At 52.3% G+C, this 21,929-nt stretch overlaps 7 protein-coding genes across 7 annotated transcripts; 2 read left to right on the top strand and 5 right to left on the bottom strand.

Annotated features, from left to right (window-relative positions):
* The first annotated feature begins 9 nt into the window (after window positions 1-9).
* Window positions 10-1,793, top strand: K460DRAFT_367139 (SET domain-containing protein). The gene is made up of 3 exons (XM_040933513.1): window positions 10-894; window positions 948-1,293; window positions 1,355-1,793. The coding sequence occupies exons 1-3, from the start codon at window positions 136-138 to the stop codon at window positions 1,588-1,590; spliced, it is 1,341 nt and encodes a 446-aa protein (XP_040788898.1). The 5' UTR covers window positions 10-135; the 3' UTR covers window positions 1,591-1,793.
* K460DRAFT_406544 (UPF0187-domain-containing protein) lies at window positions 1,761-3,272 on the bottom strand (the record flags this gene model as incomplete). The annotated part of the gene is made up of 3 exons (XM_040936970.1): window positions 1,761-2,896; window positions 2,947-3,094; window positions 3,168-3,272. 3 exons carry the CDS (start codon window positions 3,270-3,272, stop codon window positions 1,761-1,763), a joined length of 1,389 nt encoding a protein of 462 aa, XP_040788897.1.
* Window positions 3,273-4,754: 1,482 nt separating this feature from the next.
* K460DRAFT_356024 (uncharacterized protein) lies at window positions 4,755-6,654 on the bottom strand (the record flags this gene model as incomplete). Its single annotated transcript, XM_040931921.1, has 3 exons — window positions 4,755-4,846; window positions 4,895-5,198; window positions 5,251-6,654. 3 exons carry the CDS (start codon window positions 6,652-6,654, stop codon window positions 4,755-4,757), a joined length of 1,800 nt encoding a protein of 599 aa, XP_040788896.1.
* Window positions 6,655-8,157: 1,503 nt separating this feature from the next.
* Window positions 8,158-10,442, bottom strand: K460DRAFT_431352 (uncharacterized protein; the record flags this gene model as incomplete). Its single annotated transcript, XM_040938340.1, has 6 exons — window positions 8,158-8,306; window positions 8,359-8,418; window positions 8,467-8,601; window positions 8,659-8,751; window positions 8,802-9,117; window positions 9,168-10,442. 6 exons carry the CDS (start codon window positions 10,440-10,442, stop codon window positions 8,158-8,160), a joined length of 2,028 nt encoding a protein of 675 aa, XP_040788895.1.
* An 859-nt stretch (window positions 10,443-11,301) lies between these two features.
* K460DRAFT_367133 (uncharacterized protein) lies at window positions 11,302-12,972 on the bottom strand. Its single transcript, XM_040933512.1, has one exon. It carries the CDS (start codon window positions 12,807-12,809, stop codon window positions 11,343-11,345), a length of 1,467 nt encoding a protein of 488 aa, XP_040788894.1. The 5' UTR covers window positions 12,810-12,972; the 3' UTR covers window positions 11,302-11,342.
* Window positions 12,973-13,247: 275 nt separating this feature from the next.
* K460DRAFT_367132 (dipeptidyl-peptidase-like protein V precursor) lies at window positions 13,248-15,951 on the bottom strand. The gene is made up of 4 exons (XM_040933511.1): window positions 15,835-15,951; window positions 15,737-15,788; window positions 15,447-15,688; window positions 13,248-15,396 (listed from the first exon to the last, which is right to left on the bottom strand). Exons 1-4 carry the CDS (start codon window positions 15,900-15,902, stop codon window positions 13,599-13,601), a joined length of 2,160 nt encoding a protein of 719 aa, XP_040788893.1. The 5' UTR covers window positions 15,903-15,951; the 3' UTR covers window positions 13,248-13,598.
* A 2,025-nt stretch (window positions 15,952-17,976) lies between these two features.
* Window positions 17,977-21,477, top strand: K460DRAFT_356019 (uncharacterized protein; the record flags this gene model as incomplete). The annotated part of the gene is made up of 1 exon (XM_040931920.1): window positions 17,977-21,477. The coding sequence occupies one exon, from the start codon at window positions 17,977-17,979 to the stop codon at window positions 21,475-21,477; it is 3,501 nt and encodes a 1,166-aa protein (XP_040788892.1).
* Window positions 21,478-21,929: the final 452 nt, after the last annotated feature.

The raw sequence follows: 21,929 nt of genomic DNA, 5'->3' as shown, positions 1-21,929 counted from the left end.
TAAAGCATACAGACATGCATTGTCGTTTCAAGAATACCACGACTGACATTGATATTAAGAAATCGGCTGTGTTGTCCTTCGCGTTATGATGGAACGTTTCCTTTCTGTAGTTTCCAGCGTCCACAGATTATCAGCATGCCTTTTCTCTCGGTCTGCGCGACAGCCATCTGCCTCCTCACTCTCCACCACGCCCACGCATCCGTAGGCGTCCTAGACATCAACAACCTTCTCGAACCAAACCTCGATTCAAAATTGCTCACTCATCACGAGGAGCAGCGACCGTACGCACCATGGTCACACAAACCGCACTGCACAACATCCACACGCCTCCCAACCCTCGGCCAAAAATACTGCGTCTACACCTCGAATACCACCGGACCCCATGGCCTTAGCCTCATCTTCCCTCCATCTTCCGCACACCTCGCTACAGAATATCTCGACGACAACCCCCTGGACTCATTTCTCACCCAGGCGGAAGCAGAGAATCTCTTTCTAGGCGACGGCCCGCCGTGGACGATAGTCGATATTCCAGGTAAGGACAAGGGCGTAGTGGCAACGCGAAAGATCAAGCAGTATGAGACGTTCATGGTGGATCAAGCGGCGGTCGTTGTAGATATGGAGGCGGAAAAGGCGCTTTCGCAGAAGGAGAATCAGAACTTGCTTAAAGTTGCTGTGGACAGGTTACTCGTGCCGGAAATGATCAGGGATATGAGTGGGAAGCATGAGGGGCATAAGCACAAGACAGCGGGGGAGAAGGAGGGTTTTGCAGGTGCTGATGATAGGGAAGAAGAAGATGAAGAAGAAGGGAAGCTAGAAGAAGACGTTATGAAAACCAACGCGTTTGGAGGGACAGTTGCGGAGGTCAACAGTCGAGTGCTGTACCCCTTGATATCAGTGCGTCGTCACCACCCTTCCCTTCCACTCCAGGCTTTCTAACCCCAACCCAGCGAATCAACCACGCCTGCGCCCCAAACTCCTTCGTCCTCTTCTCCCGCGCAGGCGTCTCCATGGCAATAAAAGCCTACCGCGACATCGCACCCGGCGAAGAAATCACCATCTCCTATCTCCTCCTCGGCATCCCGTTTGCCAAGCGCCAACACCTCATCCACCGCTGGGGCTTCACGTGTACTTGCGACCTGTGCAGTCTGCCAGAGAGGCAGCGCGAAGCGTCTGATCTTCGACGAACGATGATCGCGCAGGCTGAGGAGAAGATGATTGAGCTCGCGGAAGCAGGGGAGTTTGATGATGCTGTCGCGCTTGCCGAAGAGGCTGTTGAGATGATAAGGGAGGAAGGTAGGTAGTTGTTTGCTTGTTTGATCTTGTTGTGGGGATTTAGACTGATGCTTTGAGGCAGGAATATACCCCACGCTTACGGACTCGTATGCTATGCTCGCTATGCTGTATCGCGAGAAAGGCGATCGCGCCAAATCCGAAGAGTACGGGCGCAAAACGCAGCAGTTACTAGGCGACTTGGGTTTCCTGGGGGTGGGCGAAGAGAGGCAGGCGTGGAGCTTGGAGAAGATGATGGGGAACATTGAGGAATCTGGGGGCATAGGGAGCAAATGGACGAAGGGGCCAGCGAAAGCATGAGTGTTGCAGAGTGACATATGGTGTTCGATAGGTTTACTATTAACTGGGAGCGGGTTGATGGCTTGATAGATGAAGAGAGGGTAGGTAGGGTAGACAGGGTATAGTAACATAAGCAAGCTAAAGAAACTCCACCTTCATTGACTAAATCAACATTTCTACAACTCTTCGTCTTACTCAGTACCAGCCGCCGCACCACATCCAGCCTCGCCCCTCTCAGCCCGATTAGCTTCTGTCTTCCTAACCTCGTTCGAATGAGGCCTCGGATGCTCGTTGTGCTCGACCATTGGGTAATGCAGGCCGGGCTTGCTCGCCAATGCATCCCTGATCTCCTCGACACTCCTGTCGGCCCAGCTCGTGCTACCGAGATGAGAAAGTGGGTACAAAGGTAGATTGTCTTCGTGGGAGACGAACTCGTCGGAGAGCGGAGCGATGCGCGACATGATGATATCCACGTCCTTGCGGATTTGCTCACAGAACGCGTCCAGCGGCAAGTCATTCACATCGTCGCCGAAGGGGTTCTCGATCTCCCTGCCAATAAGTGCGATACCCAGGATAATGTATGCAGCAAACACGCAGGCAGGGATTGTGACCCAGCCTAGACTCTTGTATAGTTGGAATGGCAAGAGGATGATGTAGACCCAAGTGATCTGGCTGATAGCAATGGAGTACGCAATTGGAAGAGGCGTGTTGAGAATGCGGTCAGTACCAGTAAGCACGTCGTTCATGGTCGTGAGCGCGTTGAGAGATTGCGTCTGGTAGATGCTGACTTTGAATGTGCCGTTGTCGTAGATGGTCTTCATGTACGCAGAAAGGTGGCTGAGAATCTCTAGAGGGAGGTTGCCGAGAGGCACGCGGGCCCTTTTGAGGAGTTTACGGGGGTTGGATTCAACCATGGGCACACCGAGGAATTGACCTGCTGTCCTTAAGGGATTCTGCTTCTTCTTCGCATCAGGTTGATCTGCAGCTTTCGCATATGTATCCAAATGCCCGACGAGATGCTTCAAGTCGTCGTAGTGCATGTACGGCTCGAACCGCAATTTATGCTTCAGCGCAACGGCGTATGCGGCGATCATGTTCAGGCAACTAATCTTTCCCAGAAGATCTTGCTTGCCGGTTGCAGCGTCCGTTCCGTGCCGCTCGTCCACATGGATCCAGATTAAGCGCGCCAGGTTCTGGGAAGCGAGGGTGAGCTGTGCCCAGTACTTGCGACCTTCGTTGTAACGTTCGTAGGCGGTAGAGCTACGGAAGCTTAGGGCGAGACCGACGACGAAACCGAGGACTGTGAGGAGGAGCTGATTGATGCCGACTAAATCCATGTCAGCGCGTTGTTTTTCTCGGGCTTAGGAGGAAGCTTACGATCATGTACGAATTTCGAGATACAAGTGATCAGAGTTGACCAGCAGGCGATGAACAGAAGAGGGAGGATCATCTCTGGTGTGATACTGCCGTGCAGGCGCAAGAAGATGGGCCATTTCGAGTGGTGATCGAGGTCTCGCGGTCCGATCTGGGGACGTTAGCAGCGCTCTTGACGGTTGTCGAGGTTGTTACGAAAGTATAATCGAGACTAGAATACATACGAAATAGTCGTCGAGATCCTTATCCGTGTCCTGCTTTTTCAACGGTGGTCGAGGCGTCTTTGTGCCATTGGACACGTTCGCCGTGGTTTGCGTCTTCTCCGCCATGCTTGACTCTCAATTCTCTCCTGAGTCCAGTTCGCAAAAATGAAGTAAAAGTGATCGTGTGCTCGCCCGCAAAAAACACGTTGTGTTGTGCACATCACATTTCCACTGGTCGCGTGCCCCTGTCACGGTCCGTCTCTCTTGTCACCAATAACGACCCTGCGTCTAGACGTGCGTTTGACATCTCTCCGTGGCAGTCTAATTTGAGCCCCTCGATTTGCGGAAGTTACTGCAAGGGGATAGGTGACGATATGCGGGTCCAATCGCGCATGCTGCATGGTTGTAGCGGGAGCCGTGTTGTGCGGGCTGAAATGGGGGCGGAGACCGTCTTGGCAAGGAGCGTTCTCGGGCTTATTGCATGATGGAGCGGGATCTACTGTAGCGATGCGCTGGCACACTCCGGTTACGTTGCGCGTTGTGTTGCGTGTGTTTTGATAGCTTCAATAAGCGTGGTGTTGTAGGACGAGGGCGCACGATGGCACGAAACTACAATAGCTATGAGCAAGAAGTATGAGCATGCGCGACAGCAGAGTTAGGCCGTCTGACTCTAACGTTGCTGTCATTTCGGCTAGATTGCTTAGAGTGAAGAGACTGGCGTCGGCGTCAAGATTGATGTGCACAGGGGCGGTCGTGTCAGAAAGATCACCTCTGCGGTGAGATGTTGCGCCATTGGACGACGTACCAAGCTCATCAATCGAGGCCTTGTTCGATAGCTTGGCAGACTTGGTATCACTTCATGCTGCTCGGACCTGTTTGCTGGAACCTGTGTGTATCTAAGTCATCAAAGGAGGTGATGTAGTCAGCTTCCATGGGGGATGCCAGCATTAATGGTTTTCTGCGATGGTTCGTGGTCATGTGTCTTCGCGTTTAGCGTGTTTTCCCCCGCACTGCATCATCTGAAAAGCTGCACATATGTTCTACACTGAATGCTGGCCCGAAGGTGAAGGTTCAACGCTCTATCGGACCCAGATGTTAGGAGTATGGCGATACTGCCCTGGATGCGCTGTAAGCTATGCACGGCATCTTCTACAATGTCTTGGAGGGTAATACGTGTGGAATTAAAAGTAACTCGTGATTCATCTACTGACGATGGGTATAGAACGCCTTCAAATGCCGCAAATCAAACCCCATCCCGCTGAATCTTGAAAAGAAGAACGCTACTAATGCTTCGTGTATTCAAAATTGCGATCCAAACCGAACCGGTAAATCGAAGCTTCGCCATCGCGCCGTCGCATAAATCAGAGCCATGCTATCCAAAGTCAAACGCTGAAAAACAACATGAAAAACCTTCGCCGGCCAGCTTCTTTATGTGGGCCTAAGTCCGAAACTGAAAACAAAGAGACATGCTATACTATACAGGGAACCCTGCCACAAGTTATTGCAAAGGTCCGTCGAAAAACAGCTCCTCAAATACGAAGCGATGCGAGTTGGTCAAACATATAGGCTAGAGCCGACGACTAGATAACGGAACGTTTTTCAACCGTTCTAGTCTCGTTTGAATCGCACCCTCTTCACCACGGCCGGCTCGTCATCGTCCGAATCCTTGAGCTTCCGCTTGCCAGCTGCGGCAGTAGCAACTACAATCGTTAGTGGAGCCAAAAGTATAAAAAATCAGAAACACTCACCCGCTTTGCTTGGCCTCCCAGCACGCTGTCGACCCGCCGTGATGTCGTCCTTGCGCACATCGTTGTGGTGCCTGTTCATCTCGCTGTTCCTGAGAAGCATGCCCGGGCAAAGCACGTACTCCTCGATGACACCCCCGCGCAGCATCTTGTCCACGCGACTCTTGAACTTCCTGCAAACTTTGACGAGCGTGTCTATGCGCTTGCGGAAGGTCAGGTGGCGCCACTTCTCGCATTCTCGGAGAGTGGCCGGGTCCAGGATGGAGACGAAGTCGGTGCCTTCCACGTAGATACGCTCGGCAGTCTCCTGTCAGGGTGTTAGTGCTGAGTGTTGAGGTGGTCTTGTGGGTGTTACTTACGACAATCTCCCAGCAAATCTTCTCCTTCACCCAAGGCTTGTAGACATCGTCCCTGGCAATGTACTGGGTGGTTGCAGGGTCGTCGACGTCAGCACTCTCGTCCTCCTCATCGCTCTTGGAGCCCTCCTTGTCGTCCGTAGGTGTTGCCTCACCCAGCCAGCGCTTCTTGAGGACGCTGCTGCTCTTCTTGTCCTCGAAAACGCTCATGTCTTGCATGGCGTCGAACAGCTCTTGGACGACGGCTTCACGCTCCTCCTGGCTGGTTGGCAACGTCTCATCGGGGCGTGGATCCCACCTGAGCCCCTTCACTTCTTGTCGGGCATGCTGGAGGCTGCTGAAGTACAAGCCGGATGGTCGAAGAGATGGTGCTTGCTCAGGGACCTTGTCACTGTCTTTGCACGACTTGCTTCCTCGCTTTTTCACAGCCCCAACAACAGCGTCCAAGTCCTGGCTTGGAGCGCTCGACCCAGCTCTGGATCCAGAATCGACAGCGATACGCGCTCTAGCCCTCGGAATAGCTATCTTTCGAGCTCCAGGGGCCAGGACAGGCCTGGTGTAGGCGGTGTTCGAAGGAGTAGCAACTAGAGGGGTCGCTGGGTTAGGAGTTGCCTCATGGAAGGAACCAGCGCCTTGGTGGTCATCGTTGAGGGCGTTAGGGTTCACAAAGAAGTCGAACCTATCTTCTTCGCCAGACCACTCAGCTTGAGTGTTGCTCGTACCATCAGGAGCAAATCTGAGCGGCCACTGAGCGTCCGGAGTAAGCTCCTGATCTTGGAGGAAGGCAGCGCTGTGAGGGAATCGTGTGGCATTAGGGATGGAGCCACGGGCACCAGGGTGGGAGGTGTGTGACAACTGCGGAACGCGAGAACCTCGATGATGGGGGACTGGCGGTAGATTGGCCAGCGGCGCCTGCTGAGAAAAGCCGGAGTCTGTTTGGAGGGCGTTGTCGGCCCAGTCAAGGAATTCTGACCTTGAATGCGTTGAGGTGTTGCCACCCAGCTGATTGTGAGGAGCCGGGTAGGCTTGAGAGAAGAAAAGGCTGTCGTCTTGGGAAGGAAACAAGCGTTCAGCGAACCCGCTTGTTGGAGGAGCAGTTCTCTGTTGCTCTTGAAAACTGTCGCCGGCAGGCGTCTGGTGGAACTCCATCTGCGACTGCTGATGAGCTCGCAGCTCCGGTGTCGACAGCGGATCGTTCCAGGGCCCGAAGTTGAGCGGGGGTTGCCCACGGAATGTTTGTTCTATGCGGTGAATGGTGGACCCATAGCTGTTGGAGCTGTTGTGGTTGTCGGTCGAGGTCGAGGTCGGAGATAGGTCGAAGTCGGCCATACGTGAGGGCGGAGCGCGAGTTGTCTGGCGGCGCTCCATCTGGCGGCGCTCTTGTGGGAAGGGATAGTAGCCCGACATCTTGAAGGGCTGTCGTTACTGGTACCGCGTCGGTAACACTGGAGGAGATCCGAGGGTAGGTACAGTCGGAGAGGAAGAGTTAGGTCGCCGCAATAGACTGAGTGGGAAGGTCAATTGCGGTGGGTGGAATCGCGGTGTCTTTCTATACACGGTGGGGGTACTTTGGACGCGTTGATAAAGTCCTGGGGAGGGGAGCGGGCTGACTAACACCCGCTGCTGCAGCAGGGTGAATGAAATCCGCGCTAAGAGCTCGTATCTCTCCATTCTTAGTCTAGCGGAATTGCCGAATCGAGGCATATCTGGTCAGGACGAGGGTTTCATGACGTCTGTCCTGGTCCGAGCCACCGCGTCGCGCTGTTAATCGCGCAGTTGGGTGCAGTACAGCAGCAGTGGGAAGGTGAAGCAAAATTGAGCTGGCAAATATACGAATGACGAACTAGGTAGATGGGAGTAAAGAGCGTATATAACTGAACTGTAGGAGGAAGAGCAGAAGACGGTGTCCGTTTAAGTGGTTCAACAGGTCTGGGGCATCTCGGTACGTTGTCGTTCATGCCAGCTTGTGCTTGATGCTTCGTCCCTGTCTTCTCAAGAAAGGAACTACAGGCCATAATTCTCATTATAAGTCCCTAGATGCTTGCTATAGCTTTTGGAACATGATGCTCTCGGAGAGCTGACTGTAGCAGATGATCTGTTGACGTCAGGCGGCGAAGTTGCATGAAGGTAGGCCATGTAGGTGTCAGTCATTTATGTGCAGGCTTTTGAACGCGTGGTGAACTAAACCATTCGACGCGAATATACTGTAGTCTTCGGCCTATGTTGCAGAAACAGCTTGCTATAATTTGAGCTGTTGGCTGTTTGTACAAAGAAGGATGCTCCACTGAAACTTTTCCTGGGCGAGATGATGTCCCATATTCGAGACACTGATGACTGCTATTAGTGACGGAAGTGATGCTAGTCCAGTGTTATGCTCAAATTTTCTACTACTTTGTTACTTCGTGCTGATGATCATAGAAGCAAATATAGTGGACGCGCTTTCAGTAGCACTACAAAGCCTTGAGCAAAAAGAACTAGAGTGTCATCTAAGAATAGAGATTCCACCTGAATTACTCACCGTATGACCATAATCAGGCGTACAAGGTGTTCAGTAGAGAGTAAGTGGTTTTAAGCAGGTTTGCATCATGATATCAAAGTTGTGTCTACGCTACTTGATGGGTATATTGCGCCTGGAGATGCAGCAAACCCAAACGCCGTACAGCCAATCACTGAGGCTGTATATTTTTCATTAAAGAAAATCGACCACCAACTCCATTATCCGGGCCAACGTCTTTGTTCGTTTCCTATTATAGGAGCTTATATGCAGGAATTGCTGGATGGAAGCATATCCTGCGGCACAAGAAAAAGAAACAGTACTATCGTAAAGAAAGGATAGCTGTCAATCCACTGAAGATTGAGGAGGCTGCTATCAGGAAAGGAGGAGCGTCGTGGCGCGAGGATTGAAGACCGCTAGGCCTTGCGACCACGCTTTGCCTTGATCGTCGAAGGCGTATCCACATTGGTCTGCCCGCGCTTGCGTTTCCCGTGTCCAGATTTGGAGATCGGCTCTATGATCGGATTAAGGACTGAAGAGTCGTCAAGAAGTTCGGTATTCTCTTCTGTGACATCATTAGTCATTGACTATGAGCCTACATGAGAATGGTATAATACCTGAAAGCTCATCGTGGTCGTTGAACATATCTTCTTGAAACTGATCGCCAGACTTCAAAGCTGATGGTTCCATCAGCTATGTTGTAAAGATCTAAGAAGATAGCTTACCAGACTTCTTCGAAGCACGCTTCGGCCTATCCTTTACGGGCATGCCGCCGTTGGCGTGACTACGCTTACTCTTGGTAGACTTATAAGCAGTGGCTGCCACTTCCACAAACTCATCAAAGTCGCGTTCACTGAGATCTAGATGTAAAATGCTCTTAGTTTCAGATTGGGAAAATCGTTGAATAATAGACGTACCTGACTCCGCAGAATTCATACTACCCGCATTAAGAGACAGACTTGGAATGATCTCACCGGCGGCGGTAGCGGCGGCAGCAGCAGCGGCTGATGCTATTAGCGACAGCTTTAAAATTGATGATAATCTCATGATAATCGCTTACCAGCCTCCTGTGCACGCCTCTCCTTGTAAGGCTCCCGGAATGAGCTCAAAACATCCTGGCGCAACTTGTTGTGCTTCCCGTTCTCCTTGCTAGTCTTCACAAGATCACCAGGGATAAGTAGGTACTCTTCAACCACGCCAAAGCCCCCAGTCATCAGTGCTGAGACACGGTTCTTACAGTAGAATACCATGTCTACTATAAGTCCAATACGCTCCGAGAAGGTCAGGTCTTTGTACTTGAAAGACTTCTCTAGAGTTAGGGGATCGAGGCACGAGATGAACCCTGGGCCCTCGCGGTGGAGGCGAATGCACGTCATCTAAGTGGAGTTTAATGATTGTATACCAGTTACAGAAGAATGGTACTTACGACAATGTCCCAACAACGCTTCTCAAGCCACTGCTTTGGATTGTAAGGGTTGGTAAGCACATCACCACGTTGAGGCGTCTGGGCCGCCACCCAACCCAGAGGGAGCCATCTGTTTTGCATCTTCTTGCTCGGGTTGTCCCCGTAAGCACTCATATCCATCATCGCATCGCGTAGCTTGAGGACATGAGGGCGAATCTCTGTCGTATTTTCAGGAATAGAAGTATCGTTCGCAGGCGGCATCCAGTCTACAGAGCCGACACCTTCGCAGGCTTCCTCGTAGCTGTCGAAGAACAGGCCAGACGGTTTCACTGGCGGCACTGGCTCGCGAATGCCACGACCGATTATGTAGATCGTGTTCGACAGTCGACCATTAGCTTGACGGATTGCAGGTTTCACTTTCGCAGAAAGCTTCAGTTCTTGCTCGGTATGTAAACCCTCCGCAGGTGATCCGACGACAACCTTCTCCTTGTGAGATTGAGTCCTCCTAGTTTGAACTGGAATACCCTCCTCCGCCTCCCCACTCTGGTATTTCGGCATCTTCGCAAACTTGCGCTCGGCTTTAGCCTTAGGAGCTTGAGAAGCCATAGGAACAGGAGTTGTAGTACCCTCGTCCAACATCTCGATAGTAGGAATGTGGTAACCGTTCTGTTGCTCGTCAATGTTATACTCCCCGATGTGCCACTCCGGGTTATGAGCATCGAACTGCTGTCGAAATGGCTGGTAGTGGTTTCCAGCTATGGTCCGACCGTCTAACTCGTTCATAGGCTGTTTCTCTTGAGCAGCAACGAGAACATGTCTGTCTAGTCCCGTCTGCATGGCCCTGGTCGGGTGGTATGGATTGTAAACATGTGACACCTGCGTGAAGCCATTGCTGCGTTGCTGGAGCTGTGCAACTTGTTGGCCAGTCGGCTGGATGTCAGATCGGGGGAGGGCATGGTGGAAGCCCTCACCACCGTCGCCCCATTTGCCCGATCGAGTCGGAAAGTTGTAAGGTCGCAACTCGTAGTTATGAGACCCGCGGGAGATAGAAGTGTTGTGGCTCTGTTGTTGTGAGCGCGGCTGGATCACCTCCGACACCGAAGGGAAAGTGTGCCAGTCCTCCTGTGGAGACACAATACGATCATGCTGGATATTGTGCTTGTCTTCATCAGAGTTCTGGGAACTCCCAATCGATACCGGAAATAACATAATCAATGATGGGTCGACATTATCCATGTTGGCCTGCGGAAATCGCGACGGTTCGCGGCGAGTTGAAAAATACGGAAGGTCTGACATCTTTGCGACTCCCTGAACGTGCTGTCGTAGTATCGGTGGAATTTCAAGCGGACCAAATGGTCGGAGTACTTTTGGACAGCGGATCAGAGTGCCTAGCTGTCGTAGTTCTCACTGTGCAGGTGGCTATCGTGGGGCTGTAGAATTTAAGATCACAGGTGGAAGCTGTCATATAACTTGAAGCTGTGTTTTCGTATATAGGTGGTCAATTTCTTCGTTGTCGCGATGGTGAACATTCGGTATCCGCCCTAAATACAGTGATTGAAATATAAGTATAAGCCTTCAGGAACAAAATGTATTAATCAAATCAATCGAACAATATAATCTGAGAAATGGTATAGCATAGACGAAAAATACTAGGAAAATATAAATCCTCTAGGAACTAGGCGCGATAGGGTGAAAGAGTTCGTTCTTAATAAGGCTCCTAACTCCCCAACCCTAGGCTCTCTTTAGTAGATATATAGGATACGAATTACCACTATCCGATACATAGTAGGAACGGAGCTTGCTCTATGCCGTTTGGAGCTGGTCACAGTGAAGTCGGGGGTTGTGTCAACAATCATTTGTAGCAAGCTAGTTCAGGCAGACCTACTGTAAGACATATCATGTCTTTGGAAATATCAAAAGACCTACAGTGATTTAGATACGCTGTGTTTGTGTCGCTAACAGTACTTGATGCGAATTGGGAGAGAATCATAGTCTAGGGAAAGAAGTTAATGACGGCAGTATGGTATGTTTGCGAGAAAACAGTTGAAATAATCGCCGATCTATCATCGTCCCAATCAATGACTACGAAGTTGGTGGTATCGAGCGTTACGTTCCCAGAAGTGTAGATGAATAGAATAAAATCTATCAGAAATAATTGCTTTCATTGCTACTGAATTCCTCCATATAGCGATTACCCTACTGGCCATCATAAGATCTTCTCACTAAACGGATGTCTTGGATGGGTCCGTAAGCAGGTTTTTGGTGCCATGGTTTAGGAGATGGACACGCCTCGATTACAGCCCCCAAACTGCTTCCCAAGGCGGGTAGAAAAACTCGTACTCTGCATAGATTTGTTTCATGTTCCAACACTTGGATGCTCCACCCCGACGAAAAGTTATACATAGCACTCTGCGAACCCATGTGAGATATAACTGCAACGAGTTGAGCCACTGTGGCAGATACGAGTAGACGTCTGCAGTACTTGGATAGGTCGGTGTCGTTTACAAGTGTCTTGGCGAAGTCGTATAGCCAGAATCCAAGACAGTCTTTGTGAACCCCTTCCCCCAAAAGCAAGTAGCTGAAAGAAGACAGATCACATGTTCCGCCTTCTCCTAGGTAGCCTAGACTAAGGTGGCTACCATATCTATTCTTCGACATTGAAAAGTTACATCCAGCTATGTCAATCTCGAGTAATAGCTCTGAGAATGCGCATCGGCTAGGCGGATCGACCTCGAAGATAGCCTTTGCCACTAAAGCAGCAGAACAGATACAGATATCTTCTTTGCGACAACTTAGAACCGAATATGCCAGATCATCTTGTCCGACATTGTAGTCAACTTCAATCACGCTTTTCTCGTGACACAAGGAAAGCAGGGAGTAAACCTTATCGTGAGGGACGCTGCTTTTCCTGTCTCGGAACTTCGATAGCAAAGATAGGAGACTTTGGTCTCGAGTTTTGGTGTCGTTTTGATAGCATTTGACGAATTGCGCGAAAGCAGAAAACGACGGCTGATGCCACAAGTTTCTGGTTAATAGAACAAGGCGAGAGAAATTGACCAGAATTGTGTCCAGTGACACTACAACGTTGCGTGCAAGCATGATCTCTTGAGTCACCCATGCCCGCGCCCAGTAGTCGTTCCAAATGATGTGTTGGTTGATGAGATCCAATTCGTTATTCTTGATAATCGTCTGTTCATCTAGGTTCTCGAAAACCCGCCGTATACAGTGGATGTCGGCGCACTTTCCAAGCCACACATGGACCTGTTCCGCACCAGAGTATATCGCGCCCATTTGCGTGACTTGGTGATTCCGTTCGGAAGTATTTAATTGGTTGATACTCAAAGCATCAATCCAGTAGTCATTCCCCACTCCCAGCGGTGGCTCCGACTGAAGCAGCCGAAGAAAGTCGGAGAGGTTTTGGCGAACAGCAAACCGCTTCCCGTTCATTAAGATAAATTTTGCGTTCGTGGGCTCCGGGTCGCCCCATCTGTACGACAGACAAACGTACGATGCCTCGATTGTCGTGTGGAGAACGGAACACTGGATAAGTCCTTCTTCAGACAGCTCCGGTGAGACGCGGATTAGGCGAATGGAAGGTTGAGTCTGGTCGAGCGGTTCGTGTACGAAGGCTCCAGCCTCGTCTAACTGTTTGGCAACCTCCATGCTAGATCGGCTCGTTCGCGCTGACTCGAGATGAGGAAGGATATGGTAGAAGCACTTCCGTTCGAGAACGGAGATGATAGTGATGATGGTTACCAGCTAGGGACAGGCAGTAGGATGGTAGATGTATGAAGATAGGAGCCTAGAAGGTGGCGATGCACACAAGGCTGCGGCGGGGTCGCGAAGTCCCCATTGGGTGTTCCAAGGCGCGTAAAAGATTCGGCAGCTGCAGAAGTGGTCCGAGAAACTCAGCTGCCACATCCTTGTGTGACACAGTGGGGCGTAGACCTTCTCTGGGAGATCCCCCGTCCCGTCCCCCAGGCAGCATCCACTTGCTCCACAGTCTTTTCTTCGGGTAAAGAGAATTAAAGCTGAGCTATAGCTCGCCGTAGAATTTGGCCTGTTGAAAATATAAACACTTTGATGTTCCTCATAAGGAGGAAAATTGTTTATAAACTAACGCTACAGCTTACTAATTATACCTCCTTATTTCGAACATGGTCGAGTTCCAGGACTACACTTTAAAACTAGTACCGTTCATGGTTCCAATGCCAAATGTACAGTGCTCTGGATAAGCTTCACAAGTTCTCCTCCTCTTACAACCTGGGACACCAAAACTCCTATACATGGCAATGTCTATCACAAAAGCTTATGAGAATCACCTCACCCATTGCATACGGTCCTTTAAACACGAATGGAAGAAACTCCCAGCGCGAATCAACATCATCACGACATCACCTCCAGAAACTAAATCAACTCATCAAACCATATATTCATCCCCTATCATCCTAACTACTGCGTAATAACCCCCTCAGTGAGCAACTCGCCCTCCAACCCCACCCAATACCGAATCCAATTAAAAATACTCTTATGCCACAACAAGCTATTATGGCGATTCGTAACCCAATGGCCCTCATCAGGGAAATGCAAAAAGCGGCTAGGCACACCGAGACCCTGCAGAATATTAAACGTCTGCAAGCCCTCCGCCTGGACGACGCGGTAATCGAGGTCGTTATGGATGATGAACTGCGGGGTACTGGCGTTGGCAAAGTGGGCGAGGGGATCCCATTTCTCGTAGTTTGCGCGGTCGTGCCAGATGGTGCCGTTGTTGTCGCGCTGGATGAACCAGATTTCGTCGGTGGCGTAGGAGCCGACTTGGTTCACTTTGCCGTCGTGGCAGACGAGGGCTTTGAAGGCGCGGCCGAGCGCGTGGCCTTGGATCCAGTTGGTCATGTAGCAGCCGAATGAGGCGCCGGCGGCGATGGCGCGGTCTGTGTCGATGTACGAGATGTTGTCGCGAAGGTGCTCGAAGACTTTGACTAGGTCCGTGTAGGGAGTTCCGCCCCAGTTTGCTTGGATTTTGTCGGTGAAGGCTTGGCTGTAGGACGGGGAGCCGGTGAACTGCGTTGAGGTCACGACGAAGCCTTGGTCCGCCCAGAGGCGCAGGTTCCATCTGGTGCTCCAGTTGTCGCCTTGGGTGCTCTGTGGGCCACCGTGGATGATGAAGGCGAGTGGGTACTTCTTCTTGGGGTCAAAGTCGGTGGGGTAGAAGACAAACGTCTGGATATCATCACCGTCGTCATTTTTGATCCAGAAGTTAGAGACAGAATCGGGCTTGAGACCCTTGAGTTCGGGATCGACCTCGTTGGCAGTGAAGAGGATCTTCTTGTCCTGGCCGGGGTGCTGCTTGTAGAAAATGCGGCTGCTCCAACTGGTTGCAGCTGCAACGAAAGCAGAGCCATCGGGCAGAATGCCGAAACCAGACACCACGGTGTCGGGACCAGTAAAGTTGGATGGCTTGAAGTCGGCTGCTGCGTCCTGTGGGACGAGCCATAGGCGTACTGAGGCGTGCAGTTCAGAAGTGACCCAAAGATCGGCATCGTCAGGGCTCCATTGGAGACCTGAAGGACTCGAGTCCCAGTCCTCGGCAACCGACCTTACTTTAGAGTTCAGACCGTCAATGTCTGCAACGTACAGCTTGTACTTATCTGACTCGTAGTCGATGCCATCTTGCTGACCAAAGGCCAATTTCTTGCTGTCGTGCGACCATGTGGGGTATCCAGATGCACCTTGCGCAGTCTTGGGAGCCGTTGTGTTAGGGCCGTTGACCTGGACGGCAACCTCTGAGCCGTCATGCGGGACGACGTAGATGTAGGAAGCCGTGTAGTTTGCCTTTGGAAGTTCAGGAGCTTTGGAGCGGAAAGCCACCAAGCGGCCATCGGGAGAGAGATCGTAGTCGCCTGGATCACTCGACGAGCCTTGAACTGGGCTTTCCGGGCGGGTAATGGTAGAGTTGATACCCGACAGTAGATTCTTGAGTTCACCACCATAGGAATAGCTGCCATTTCCGGCGTTTAAGACACCGCTGAAGACCGCATATCGTTCGGCAGTGATGTAATAGTTCCAATGCCTAACGAAGTTGGAAGAGTACAGCTGTCCAGTGCTCTTTGGCGCGGTAACAAGCTTTGGATTGTAGGCAGTGCCGTTGCTCTGGTACGCAAGACAGTTGCCCACGAAGTTGATGGCGCCCGACTTGGTCTTCACAGCTTTCAAGCCTGTAAGAGGAGCGTGCAAGGAAGCAACTAGTTTCCTGTTACTTGTCAGTATTTGGTGTCGTTCGACACAAACTTTCAAACGTACGGTTTGAACGAATCGCTTCCAAGATCAGCGGTGTAGAGTGCCACACCGCCAGGAATATCAGCGTTGGTGGAGTTGACGTAGAGGATGCTGTCCTCGGTGTCACCGACCCACACGACTTCTGAGACTGCGCCCCCAAACGGTGCCTTGGTGGTGTTACCAGTCGTGGTGTCCAGGAAGTACCAAGTTGTTGTAGACTTCTCTGAGGTCCAGTTGTACTTGGCCTCTGTGAACAGGGCTCGGTCCTATCGAACCTTAGTATAGGGTACGACAGGTGTCGATGTGATACGTACTCCTTTAGGGCTGAGGATACCCGTGCTTCTTCGTGGAGCAGCAAGTACACCCCTAACACGATCAATTTGGGTCCATGATTTTATCAGGAGAAGCCTACTCAACGGTGATGGCCTGTGCAGAGCCTAGCAACAGGCCAGCAGCCAGCATTACCGTCTTCATAGCCATCTTCTCCCAATTGGCCCAAGATGTCTGTGGAGAAGTCGAGATGCAGAACGGAGGGCTGGAGAACCTAGCCGGCCATGACGGGGTATTATAGCTGAGCCGGGTACTCGGGCAGCGTCACGACATGATAAACGGAAATGTTTGCGTGATATGGTTGCCAAGGGCCCGCCAGGTACGCACCTGCCTCATTAGCCAGATGCCAAGGAAGCTTTCTGGGGCTTGTCCAACATGGAGTTGAGCCGGGGCTGGGCAAAAGCTGGAGTTTGTTCAATTAGACAGTGATGCCGCTGATAGGAGCGGGGCTTGCTGCGAGGGGCACGTTCGTCGTTCCTCGACCTGCCGGATGGAGATTGAGATTGTCGGTGAAGGGGTGGAAAATGGGGTGGCAGGCAGGCGATGGACGCTATGCTGCAGGATGACGCGATAGAGGAAGCTTGGATGGAATTGTTTTGGTTGCGCAGAATACCATGGTCTCTGATTGCGCCAGCAAAGTCAATGTTCGAGAACATGTTTGTGCTGATCAGTTGCGAACGACGATGCGATGCCAGAGTGTTGGTGTATCTAGCGTGCACCCCACAAACGCTAGGTGGCCAGGACGGGACTCATAACACCAGCATGGGGTCTATGTTCATCAACGCGATAGATGTGCTTAAATCGAGCCAATATAATCATACTTGATTGTAGTGCTCTGAGGGGAGAATGCGCGAGCTGACTAAGAATTCGTATATGTCTCGTGATGTCACAAACAGCCAGATGAGCTCATTGCGTTCAAGACCAATGCCAGGGAGCTCTCCCTATGCACGGCTTCTTGATGCGACCTGACGTGTAGAGTAATAGCAATGTGGGATATACCCGTCTTGTCGCAGGAGAGATGCTGTTGCGCAAGCATCAAGCGATGACGATCGACATGCTCCATTTTTAGTCGGCCTGCTGCGCCACGAACTTGGATCCCGTTTGGGCCAGTTGTATGGGTTAGGTAATCCCCCGTCTCAGGCGACAAGTGTCCATCCATCGTCGTAAGGCTTAGGGGACTTTGTCTCTTGCCAGGAGCCACCTTGAACGGTGGAGCAAATGCGCATTCAGAAGAACAGCATACCGGGTGTTTTGTGAGAGCCATGCATGAGACGCAATGTCGTTGGCGGGAGAGGCGGCGTCGGAACTGCAGCACTACCAAAATAACCCCCTACGCAGCCAATCAGGGCCATGTCTCGCCGTCGCTCTGGCTGAACGAGTGGACGCGATAGACGGCCTGACTGATAACCTCTCTTATGTCTGTATAGGTAGATATATGCACAGGGACTTCTCTAGCTGCTGGCATGACGTGGTGGTAGAATGCTGATAGTATATGCATCTTAAGACGGTGCTTCCAAGGTTGTCGCCTTGTTCTCCGGCACCCATCGCTCCTCAGTGCAGGTGGCGCCGCCGTCAAGACCCCCATCCACCTGCATGCATGCATTACCTCACACCCTACCTCACTTCACTCACTTGACCCTCCTCGACTCTCCTCTTGTGCCTTGCCTTGCCCTGCCCTGCCTGCCTACCCGGCCTGCCAACGCGACTCCCAACCCACAGGCGCGCATTGCGCTGTGAATACGAAGCTAGCGCCTTTGCCCGTCGCGCGCTTTCTCTGTGCTACCGTTTAGTAAAGCTCCCGCCATACCCTCGCCTCTCAGGAGCTTCAGTACCGCCCACCTGGGATTTCGGTTACCTTCACTTCATACACTCGTTCTCCAACCTTTTTTCTTCTTGTTGCCAATTGCCATGGCCCCTTGGAGCTGCTGATCCAAACCCTGGCCCCTCGCTGCTGCCAGCACATCGTCGCAACAGACTCGCACGCCTGTTTCACGCCTCCCTCCCTCCCTCCCTCCCACGCTTGATCCTCGCCGTCTGCGCGACCGTTTCTCACCTAACACTACCGACAATCTTGCCATCCCTCGGCCGTGAATTACCCCAGCCCTCTCCAACAACCCCCGGGCTTCCCAATCGCGACCGACACCCCGTCCCACCCCCGGGTACTACAACTTCATCGAGAGTCAGACGGGAGGAGAAACATGAAGACGTAGACTCCAAGCTCATCATGGCAGTTACCCTACCGCGCAATGGCGCTCGAATAGCCTCCGACACCCGCCAGGTCGAGATACCCACCCTCCAACCCACACAGCCTCCGCCGCGCTCGAGACGGAAACCACGGAGCGCATCCTCGCCCCTCTTCCTCCTCTTCGTCGTTGCCTCGTTCCTCCCACTCACGACCGCCGTGTTTGTCAACTTTGAAAACTGCTTGGAGCCCGTCTTCTTCACCACGCCGAACCGAACGTCCTACCTCCACTTCACCCCGCTACATGTCTGGGCCGAATTCAACACCACGGCGCCCAGCCACAATCTGAACATGACGGTGTACGGGGATGTATCAGGACAGACGGGCAATGGAGAGTACCCTCCTCCGTTGGACAGGAGCTGGTCGGACCCAAACAAGACCTTTGGCAAGATAGTGGATGTAGACCCAGAAGGCAACAAGTTCACGACCTTGTTCGCCAACGTCAAAGTCCTGACCTATTCAGCATGGACCTCACCTTCGATCCAGTTTTGCTCATCGCTTGTCAAAGGGAGCTGTCCAGTGGGTCCTTCCTTTAGCGACAACACGAGCGACGTCTCCACGCTACCTGCCTTCAGCGTTGCCCACGACTTCCACAGCACCTATTCCTTTGCCACTTGGGCCGCAACCCTGCGCATCGTACAAGGCAATACTGGAGCCCAGGCGCTTGGCTGTATATCTGCCAACATTACACCAGACCTAGGACATAGACTATCTAATGCGCTTTGTTACATGCCCGCCGCTGTACTTGCGCTTGTCGCCATTGCCACCATCTTTGCCGCAACATGCAGCCCATGGGGAACCTCCAATGTCTTCCGTTGGACGAGCAACTATGGCCGAGACGAGGATCTGCTGCGCCTCGTCACCCCGGGTTTTGGAGATTGTCTGCAATACATCCAGTTCATCGTCTTGGCCGGTAGCCTGAGTCTCAACTACCCTGGCTTCTTTCAGCCAGTCGTCAGCCAGGCCAGCTGGTCGGTCCTGCTGTTCAACCAAAGCTTCGTGAGCCACGGCAATGGATCCCAGAGTCTTGTCGATGGAATCTACTTCGCCAACGGAACCTACGGCCTGACGCGTCTTGGACAGTATGTAGGCATGACAAAGGAGAGGGACATTTGGGCTTGCATGGCCATCTTCCTGCTTGTACTTATCAGCATCGCAGTTCTGCTCACTCAGCTCGGCTTTCTTGGACGATGGTTCTCGCGGTATCTGACCAAGACGCAGGACGGCGACCTCACGGGAAAGAACTGGTCTTTTACCGCAGGCCACATTGTTCGCATCGTCTTCAACTACTTCATGCTTCCCATCGTGTCCATATCACTATTCCAGCTTGTTGTAGGCCCACGCTCGCCGGGATCCGTTGTAGCCGCGGCTGTGGTCTTGCTCATGCTAGTCACCGGCGTCATCACCTGGATCTTCTGGTTCATTTTCACGACCCGTCCTCGAGCTCACTTGTTCGATGACTTGCCGACTGTGCTAACCTATGGACCGCTCTACAACACCTATTCGGACGATGCCGCACCCTTTGCATTCATCCCTGTGTTGCTGACCATCATACGCGGAGTCGCCATCGGTGCCATCCAGCCTTCTGGTATTGCGCAGATCATCATCCTCGCTATTTGCGAAGTCATCTTAATCCTAACCCTCCACGCTTTCCGGCCTTTTCAGTCAAACACTTCGATGAACGCCTACCATACCTTCTTTTCGGCCGTGCGACTCACCTGCATCCTGCTCATGGTTGCTTTCGTTCCCTCTCTCGCCGTGTCCGAGGCCCCGAAAGGCTGGATCGGTTACGCTATTCTTCTACTTCACGCCAGCGTTTTGGTGTTTGGCTTCTTCCTCAACTCCTTGCAGACCATCATCGAAGTTGCCGCAAGGTTGGGGGGTGCAGGCGCAGATCAGAGAGGCGGTCTTACTTCAGTCTTCGGCAAGCGTCAATTGTCCAAGCGAGCAGCTCACCGGCAACAGCGGAGCAGCCTCAACTCGAATGCGGCAATGCTCTCGCATGACGAGAACAAGAACATCCAGCTCATGGATAGTAGATCTCGAAGCCTGTCTGCCAGTTCCGCGGTTCTCCTCAACGGACCCTATGACAGGGAGAGTGCTCGCGCTAGCCTAGGGTTCGATCAATTCAGTGGTGAATACAATGCGGGCAACACAAGTCCAGGCACACCCGGGACGAGTGCGACACCCTACACCCCACTAGGTGGCGGGTCAAATCCGAGTTCTCGAAGACCAACCATGGGCGCGGCTCTGGACGCCGCAGACCCTTACTACCGACCTCCACGTCCACGGAAGCACACTATGGACTCGCTCAGACCAGGTACCCAAGGCAAAGGAGCTGTTGGAAGCGCTGATATTGCAGATGTGCCCTACTCCGACAATGCGGATCTTGAGGTCGGCGATGTTGGGGAAGGTCCATCTCGGACTTCAGGCACCCCAGCTCCTGCTTATCTACGAATGAACCGAGACGACTCAGACCCGAACCTTGAGCGACGAAACAACACGGATTATTCCGTGCGAGAATCCGACTTCTACTACGGCCTCCGCGGACCCGCCTTGTCTTCGCAGCCTACCCGGAAACGGAAGACTGGACCTGCAGATCCCATGAGCCCGGTGTCTTCTGCTACAGGCTGGTTCAAGAGCTTGAATCTTTTGGGTGGCAGGAAGAAGGAGAAGAGCAAAGGGTTCGAGGTTGTCAGGAGCACGCGCATGCCGCCCCAGATGATGGCTGTGGACGAAGACGACGAGCACTCTCCAGAGGTCCCACATGAACCTTATCGCGACAGTCCAGAATCACCACCCCGAACGAAGACGGCACCAGGTGTGGCTTCCGCAGGAGTCTTGGCCGGTGAAGGAAGCTCTTCCTCTGACAGCGAGTCAGACGCAAGCGACGTGGAGTATGATCGAGCGAACCGAGTCTCGGCCATGGCACCAACATTAGGGCCTATTGGGACTTTTGGCGGAATCGAGCTTCCCAGTAGAGTAGGGTCGCGCGCATCCCGCATTACACAAACGCGAAGCCCTCTGAGTCGAGCGCCGACAATACCACGCAAGAACTCTCGACGCACACGCTCAACTGACATTTCAGCACTCACGGGCTCGAATCGACTATCAACCGTCATGGACTCTACCCCAGCCACGCCCCACTTCCCGCCGCCCCAGGGCAATCAACATCTGCAGCCTACCTCTACCGGCTTGCCTATCCGCCTTCCCTTTGGATCCACGGAGCCGTCGCCTTCTCCTGAACGCTCCCCAGAGCGCTCCGCAGGCTCGAGCATCTATCGTAACGAGGCACCGCCTCCTATCGGCGCACAAGGGGAGCGACCTTTGAGCACGGGGTACGTGCAGCACCACGTAACAAAGGACAGTCTTCACAGCGACGGGTATGACGCTGGAAACCACCTCGAAGCTTCAGCAGAGTTTGTGGATCGGAGTCGTAGCGGGAGTACGCAGAGAAGTGGGCGAAGTCAGAAGCCGAACTAAACAACGTCGGCTCAAAATAATTTCCTAATCAGTGGCGGTCTTTGTGTCTCGCAATCGAGATGTGCATAGCTGTGTGACGATATACAGCATCACCTATCAACCTTATTTTTCTTGACGAAATATCACGGGGAATCGGAACCCTTTTTGTAATCTCAGTCTTGACGCACGTGGCCTTCACGAATTTCCTTGCTTGTACATTCACATTTAGTTGTCAAAAGCGGTTCTTTACGGCGTTTTCTTTTAGGACAGGGGCAGGCAATATGACTTGCGAGGCGCAGAAGGGGGGTACACATGATTTTTCAAAGAGCGGTCTTCTATATACTCTCTGGTGTGTGATATGGGGGATGCTGGCCACGATGGCGACATATACTAGTAGTTGGAACACGTGGATAATATAATTCTTATACGATAGACTTGTGAATGAATACAGCGGCAATTGATACATTTGCGTT

This window comes from Cucurbitaria berberidis (assembly GCF_010015615.1).
Source record: "Cucurbitaria berberidis CBS 394.84 unplaced genomic scaffold K460scaffold_3, whole genome shotgun sequence".
Classification (NCBI taxonomy): Eukaryota; Fungi; Ascomycota; class Dothideomycetes; order Pleosporales; family Cucurbitariaceae; genus Cucurbitaria; species Cucurbitaria berberidis.
The sequence above is the reverse complement of the archived record's forward strand: the minus strand, read 5'-3'. Positions and strand labels throughout refer to the sequence as shown.